General features: G+C 40.6%; 1 protein-coding gene across 1 annotated transcript in view; it reads left to right on the forward strand.

Moving 5' to 3' along the window:
• Positions 1–4,136: 4,136 nt before the first annotated feature.
• HPRT1 (hypoxanthine phosphoribosyltransferase 1) overlaps positions 4,137–8,516 on the forward strand; it is a 62,611-nt gene continuing 58,231 nt past the window's right edge. The window contains 2 exon segments of the mRNA XM_014545001.1: positions 4,137–4,220; positions 5,156–5,289. Coding sequence (XP_014400487.1) covers positions 4,137–4,220; positions 5,156–5,289 — 218 coding nt within the window.

Raw genomic sequence — 8,516 nt, forward strand, 5'->3', positions numbered from 1 at the left:
TTTCTTTTTTTAAAATATGTTTTTATTGATTTTAGAGAGAGAGGGAGAAGGAGAGAGGCATCGATGTGAGAAAGAAACATAGATCTCAGCACCCTGACCAGGGGTCAAGCCTGCAACCTGGATATGTGTCAGGACCAGGAATAGAACCAGCCACCCCTCAGTACATGGGAAAACGCTCAATCAACTGAGCCACACCAGCCAGGGCTTGGCCTCACTTTCTTAACTATTCAGTTTGGATAAGATGGTTAATCACCTACATTACCTCTTGACACAACTGGCCTCAACTTCCCACTTCTCTTAATTCTTCCACCCTCTTACCACCCCTGTGCCCAGAGTTCACCCCATACTTACATCTGGGGAAGATGACCTGCTAAAGGAAACCACAACAGTGCAGACTGATGCTACCACAGACATTGGTGTTTAGTCTCAAGTTCTCCACATCAATCTTCAATCCTTTTTACTTGTCCTTCTCAGTGTAATGAGAAACTATTAAAGCATAAGCATATGGGGCAGGGGCGGGGTAGAGAGGTTCAATGGGGGGGGGGACATCTGTAATACTTTCAACAATAAAGATACATTTTAAAATAACAAATAGAAAAAATATGTAAACATATGGATTCTAGATTTTGGTGGCCTTGGTTTGGATTCCATGTAACCTTGACTAAGTTACTGAATCTTTCCACTTTCATTATCTCATCTTTAAAATGCAGGTTAAAGTAGTACTCCACACATAGACTTTTAAGGATTGAAAGAGGAAACAGACTTATCCCCTGATACACTGTACCTTGTTCCTGTGTTCTCTTCTAGTTTTATTATGTTTCATAATTTTCTTAAAAGTCAAATCACTTCTATCTCTATACTGCTCTACTTCACTCAACTACACTAAAACCCCTACAGCAATGATCACCAGTGATTATTGCTAAAGCCAATGGTTCCTTTTCAGTTCTTATCTTACTTGACTTCTAGACTCTAAGGTCCCTGACAGTCCAGCCACCATCACATGGTCCTCTGCTAATCTGCTCTTGCAAATGACCCAAGAATATAAGAAACACATCAGATGACAGGATCATATACACACATATAATTCTTCTTTAGTAGAAAAAAATAAAACTTAAGGCATTTGCCTACTTATAAAATGTATAAAAATCACAGAGGTAATATGGTGAAAAAAGCTGGGGAATTGTAGTCAAAATTCCAAGCCCCATATCCACATGGAGTCAGGCAGAAGACAGCTGAAAAGGGCCCACATGGGAGCAATGTGAGATGGAGAAAGTATAGCTTTGTGGTCTAAGAGATCTGGGTTTGAAGCCTAGTTTTGCCACTAATAAGCAGTAACTGAGCAAGATACCTTCCAGCTCTCAGCCTCAACCCCAACACCATCTGTCAAAATGAGGATAATATCTCTTAAACCACTGGGTTTTATAAAAGGGCAAAAGAGATAAAGCAATTTAAGTGAAATTATCAGATTTGTGGTAGATAGCTGCTTTTTATTCCTTTTTAAAACAGGAAAGTAATAAACACTTCCTTTCCCACACAGTGACCCTTCAGATATAAAAACAAACTATCCTGTCACTATTAAAAGTTTTTTTTATATTTTCATTATTCACAGAATTGACACTCATAATACCAAAATTATAAAATCCAGATAAGTAAATAAAGATTTTAAATCTCCCTTAATCCTATTAACTGTAGGCCATCATATTTTTGTAAACTCTTCAAAGGTTTCTATGCATATATGTAAATTATATTAAATGTCTCATATACAACTAAATTGCATTCATTCTTATTGGTTGCATAATGGTCCATTTTGTGGTTGTACAATAGTTTCTTAAACCATTTTTCTATCATTAGACAGTTAAGCTGTTTCCAGGGCTTGTTTTTGCTATTATTTTGCTATTGCAAACAGCTCTTATCTAATCATGAAGAAACAGCAGAAAACCCCAGATTGAAGACTATGCCACAAAACAACTGGCCTGTAAGATTCAAAAAAGTCTGTGTCTTAAAAAACAAATGTTGAAGAACTGTTCCAGACTAAAGGTAACTAAAGAGACATGACAACTAAAAATAATAGACAAATCTTGAATTGGATACTGGTTCAGGAAAAAAAAAAGTATTCTTGCTATGAAGGACATATGGGGGACTACTAACCAAATTTAAGTTTAGTTTGCATATTAGGTGATACTATTGTGTCAATTATCTGTTTTTGATAATTGTAGTTACCGGAATATAAGAGAATGTCTTTGTTCTTAGAAAATACAAAGGGTGTTATGTCTGCATTTTAACTGGTTCAGAAAAACTGTGTAGATAAAATGAAGCAAAATGTCACAAGTTGGTGAATCTTGGTGAAGGAATATAAGAGTCCTTTGTAGGATCCTTGCAACTTTTTTATAATGTTGAAATTATTTTTTAAAGTAAACACATCATCAGAAACAGCAGCTTTTACTAAAGAAGCCTGAAGAAGGTCCAAACTCAGGGAACAAGAGTAAACTTGGGGAGTAATCAGGATATTTCACTAAGGTACCACATCTGGAGGAAAGAGTAAACTATATTTGGATCAGGTGGCCTAGATAGAACTCGTTCATTCCCCATTCAGAAATTAAGGGGTTGGGAGTCGGGGTGATTCCCAACCGTTCCACTGAAGTACACCACAAATAGGAAAGTGCCTTTTGAGCTGTTCTCACCCTTCAGCTGCCATCATTTTATTTTGTTTGTATCTCATGTTCTCATCCATCTGAGATTCCTATTTCATTCTGTTAAAGGTAACATTGTTTTTCTTACAGGATGCTTAGGTGATAAATGTCTAAAAAGAAATAATGCTAAGATGAACATTCTTATACATATAGCTTTCTGCCCTTGTCTGATTATTTCACGATAAATAAACAGAAATTCCCAAGTCAAACTTTTGTGCACATTTCTTAAAAGTCCAATAATTCATATTGCTAGATGCCTTGCAGAATGTTCTTACCATGAATACATTAATCAGATAATTTAAGAATTATCAAGAAATCTTCTCTATCTATACCTTTCCCACATACCATGTGATATTTTGAAGCAAATTCAAGACATCATATCATTTCATTTATATCACAAAAGATGTTTAAAAGTACAATCACAATACAGGTACACCTGAGATATTGAGGGTTTGGTTACAGACCACCACAATAAAGCCGATATCACAATAAAGCAAGTGACATGAAGTTTTTGTTTCCCATTGAATATATGTTATGTGTATACAAAAGTATTATGTTCAAAAAGACAATGTACATACCTTAATTTAAAAATACATTATTACTAAAAATGCAAACCATCATCTGAGACTTTAGTGAGTCATAATCCTTTTGCTGGTGTAGGGTCTTGCCTTGATATTGATGGCTGCTGATTGATCACCATAACAAATATAATAATAATGGAAACACTTGAAATATTGCGATAATTACCAAAATATAATGCAGAGATATGAAGTAAGCAAATGCTGTTGGAAAAATGGTGCCAATAGACTTGTTCAATGCAGGGTTGCCACAAACCTTCAATTTTTAAAAAAATGCAATATAAGTGTTTGCTATTCCTACTTAAATTTCCACAGATCTAGAAGCAAGAGAGAGAAGCAAACACATGTTCTTGAGGTTTTGTTTGAAATCATCTTAAGGTTAAAACTGCAACTAGATTTACTCAGTCCTATTGCATTTTCCACTTAGAGTAGCAGTTCACTTTCATGAAGTCATTTGACTCTGGGCTAAAATAGACCTGGAAATCCTGAGTCGTAGGTGCACTGGAACAGTCTGTCAGTTTTATGCACCTCATAGCAGTATTAGCTCACACCAGGAAGTCTGCTTCTAGTAGAATTCTTCCTACCGAAGCTCTGAGGCTGCTCTTTGTCATTCCTTCCAGAACACCCACTCTAGCCTAAAGCTGTCCTACAGAGCTTTCTACAATGATGGAAATGCTCTATGTGTGTGTAGCCATTAGCTACAAGTGGCTATTGAGCATTTGCAATGTGGCCAGTAGGATTGAGGAACCAAATTATTTATTTATTTTAATTCATTTACACTTAGATTTAAATAACCACATGTGGTTAGTGGCTAGTATATTGGACAACACAACTCTATCTGATTGATAGCAGGGACCTTTAAGCAAACATGAAGGGAGAGCAGAGACAACCTGTTGAAAGACCAAATAGCTGTCTTTCATTTATTATAGTAACCAAAAGTATCAGAATGAAGGTAAGTGGAGTACCTTATTAGTACATAGTACACAAATATATGGATCTTCCTGTAACTACTTGGTGTATGATAACCCTGAGGCAAGAACATACTATGAACAGAGAAGGTCTTGCTAAATCATCAGGATGTTAAAATCTGTACAGTGTGTGCTGTAATTATCAAGCAACAGAGCTATATTAAACTCAACAATAAAATCTTTTTTAAATATATTTTTATTGTTTCAGAGAGGAAGGGAGAAAGAGAGACAGAAACATAAATGATGAGAGAGAATCATTGATTGGCTGCCTCCTGCACCCCACCTACTGGAGATCAAGCCTGAAACCCCGGCACGTACCCTGACTGGGAATCGAACCGTGACCTCTGGGCAAAATCTTTAGAAGTCATTTTGTTCACAGTCACCTTGTTATCCCCTACACAGGAACATGAATATATCACTACCCTGCTTGAAAAGATACACAATTTCCTAGAGTCATATTTGACTTATACAAAATTAAAGGAACTTGAGCTCCTGTGTTTGATTTACAACTTTCCCAATATTGTGAGCCTGAACTATAAGATAGTTTACTGTTGAGCTCATTAAAAATATATGAAGCAATGGAGGGAAAAGCTAACCTTTGCCTCCTAATGAGCCCCAAGCTCCTCCAGGGTTGAGAGCCATTCCCCACTCCCCACACTGAGAAAGCTGCCAGGACTTGCCCAACAGAAAATGACTCCCATAGCAGGGCAAGCTCCATCTGGGTGAAGCAGCAGCTCAGCACATCCTGGAGGCTCTAGTGTCCTCTACAGAAGGACTAGAATCAAACCAGATGCTCCCTTGGGGAGCTCTTTTTGAGAGGAGTGTGGCTGCCACAGTGCTCAGACTCCATCTCCATAAGTACTCTTTAAAAGCTTATAAGACACTGTTGGTTTTTACCATTATGAATTAAATGTTATAGCCTAGTGCCCAGAGCTTGGTTACTAATACCAGTTACCGATTAAAGGAACCAGGGCTATTTAGGAAAATTGAAGATTCCAAGACTAGGGCAGTGAAAGTACAAGATGAGCCTAGAGTGAGAACCAAGATGGCAGTGTAGGTAAATGCCGGTACTCTCCATCTCTTGCACCCACATCAAAATTACAACTAAAATACAGAGCAACCATCATTCAGAAACACCTGAAATCTGGCTGAATCGAAGTCCTACAACTAGAGAAGTAAAGAATAGAGCACACTGAGACTGGAAGGAGGGGTGGAGGTGAAAAACGAGCTGGTCCAATAACCACATGTGGCATTTTTTAAAAAAATGGGAGTGATATCTCGTCTGCAGAGGCCTCCTATAAGAAGCAAGGGGTTCCAGCCCCATACCAGACCCCCAGCCCAGGGTTCCAGAACTGGGAAGAGAAGTCCCTATAACTTCAGGCTGCAAAAATCTGCAGGGATTGTGGCTGAGTGACACAGAGGCTGCTGGAGACCCAGGCAGTTCATCTTAAAAGGCTGGTGCACAAACTTACATGGTTCAGCTTCCTTTGAGCTCCAGTGCTGGGAGGTGGCTTTGGGGAATCTGGGACATATGGGGAGGACCTGGATTGTCTGGCATTGAGGCAGGAATACAAGGGAAGCTTTCTCCCAGATGAGATTGCTCACAGGGGTCATTATTCCTGTGCTGGGACCTCCCCTGTCACAGAGCTGACTGGAAGCCATATCTGAGTTTCCATCAGGTTGACCCACACTGTTCACTCTGCCTTGGTGATTCCCTGAAATTCCACCCCTTCCAATTGGCAGTCCCACCCAAGCTGTTTGCAGCGGCTTTTCCATCTGAATGGCCTGTCGTGGCTCAGAATTTCCTAAAATCTCTCAAACAAGCAGCAGCTGACATCAGCATGCCTCAAACCTATCAATAAAAAAGGTCGAAGACCCAGCACTAGCACCAGCCTGCCTTGCTTCACAGCTCGGCCTTGCCTGGGCACTTCTAAGCCCTATACAAGTAGCAGCCATCTGCAGATCTCTCTGTAGCTCCTGCCAGGTGGCTCCAGGCAGTGGCTGACTTTGCACCTCCCAGGAGGCCCCAGAGCCAGTGCACCATGTGGACAGCTTCATACACTGCCAGACTACAACTCTACATATCCACAAGCGACACACTCAAGAGGCATACTCAGTGAGCACCAAAGCCCCACTGAAGCAAGTCCTGCTCCATATGGGTGTCTCCTGCACAGCAACTCTTCCACTGCAGTTGCAGCTGGTCCTCACAGCCTATTGGCCTGGAGATCAATTCCTCCTAGTGACATCAACAGAAATCAAGGCTCAACAAAACAAGACTGTGCACACAGCCTGCACAAGGGTATACCTAGAGTGCCCAGCTCAGGTGACTGGGGAGGCTGAACAACTGGGCCCTTCAGCACACATACTATTCAAAGCCTCTCTACCAATTCCAGGAGACATAGCAGCTCTATCTAATACATAGAGCAGAGACAAAGAAACATATCACAAATGAAAGAAATGGAAGCACACGACTGGATACAGAGTTCAAAACAATCTAAATGAAAGCTTCAAGGGACTTTGTGAGACTTTCAAGGATCTTAGTGAGAATGTCAAAGAAATGACAAAGGACCAGTCAGAAATTAACCATACGCTAACTGAAATAAAGAATAATTTACATGCTTGGCTGGTGTGACTTAGTGGTTGAGCATCAACCTATGTACCAGGAGGTCATGATTCACTTCCTTGTCAGGGCACATGCCTGGGTTGTGGGCTCAATTCCCAGTGTGGGGTGTGCAGGAGGCAGCTGATCAATGATTCTCTCTCATCATTGATGTTTCTATCTTCCTTTCCCTTCCTCTCTGAAATCAATTTTTTTAAAAATAATTTACAGGGATTCAACAGTAGAATAGAGGATTCAGAGAAATAAATCAGTGATTTGGAATATGAGGGAGCAAAAAACACCCAATCAGAAGAGCAAAAAGAAAAAAATAATCCATAAATATGAAGGTGGTGTAAGGAGCCTCTGGAAAAACTTCAAGTATACCAACATTCGCAATATGGGGGTGCCAGAAGGAGAAGAGAGAGAGAGCAAGATATTGAAAATTTATTTGGGGAAATAATGACAGAAAAATTCCCCTACCTAGTGAAAGAAATAGACTTACATGTCCAGGAAGCACAGAGAGTCTCACACAAAGACATATCATAATTAGAATGTCAAGGGTTAAAGACAAAGAGAACCTTAAAAGCAGCAAGAGAAAACCAGTTAGTTACCTACAAGGAAGCACCTATACAATTGTCAGCTGATTTCTCAACAGAAACTTTGCAAACCAGAAGGGAGTGGCAAGAAATATTTAGGGATGAATAGCAAGGACCTATAACTAAGATCACTCTACCCAGCAAAGCTATCATTTAGAATTGAAGGTCATCCAGTCTGGGTGTGGCTCAGTAGTTAAGCATTAACCTATGAACCAGGAGATCATGGTTTGATTCATGGTCAGGGCACATTCCCAGGTTGCAGGCTCAATCTCCAGTAGGAGGCATGTAGGAGGCAGTCTACCAATGGTTCTCTTTCAATATTGATGTTTCTATCTCTGTCTCACTCTCCCCTCCTCTCTAAAATTAATAAAATATATTTTAAAAAAGAATTGAAAGTCAGATAAAGAGCTTCACAGACAAAAACAATCTAAAGGAGTTCATCACCACCAAACCAGTATTACATGAAATGTTGAGGGGTATTCTTTCAGAATCAAAATAAATGAACAAGAAATCTAATGTACAAAATAAATGAATAAAATAGAATTGGAGGCATGAAAACATGGAAGAGACTGACAAATCTCAGAGGGAAAGAGGGGATCGGGAAGAGATTAACCAGAAATCTTATATGCATACTAGAGGTCCAGTGCATGAAATTTGTGCATGGGTAGGGTCCCTAGGCCTGGCTGGTGATCAGGGCCGATCTGTGGGGTGATCAGGATCCCCGCTTGCACCCACCTTGGCCTGGCTCCACCTGCTTGCCGGCCTCACCCCCACCATCGTTGCTGGGCGCTGTCTGTGGGGCAACCGGTGGGGTGATTGGGGGCCCCCGCTTGCACCAGTCTTGGCCTGGTGCCACCTGCTCACCTGCTTCACCATCCTGCTTCAGTCCCGCTCTCATCAGGGCCCATCAGGGCCAGCAGCGCCTCCACTGCCACCCACTGCCAGTGCCACGTTGCTGACGCCCATCATGTTCTGCGCTGCCCCCTGGTGATCAGCACAAGTCTAACTCCCTCTCAGTCAAACTCCTGCCCGTGGGGACAATTTGCATATTAGCCTTTTATTATATAAGACTAGAGGCCCAGTGC

This window comes from Myotis brandtii, unplaced genomic scaffold, assembly GCF_000412655.1.
Source record: "Myotis brandtii unplaced genomic scaffold, ASM41265v1 scaffold393, whole genome shotgun sequence".
Lineage (NCBI taxonomy): Eukaryota > Metazoa > Chordata > Mammalia > Chiroptera > Vespertilionidae > Myotis > Myotis brandtii.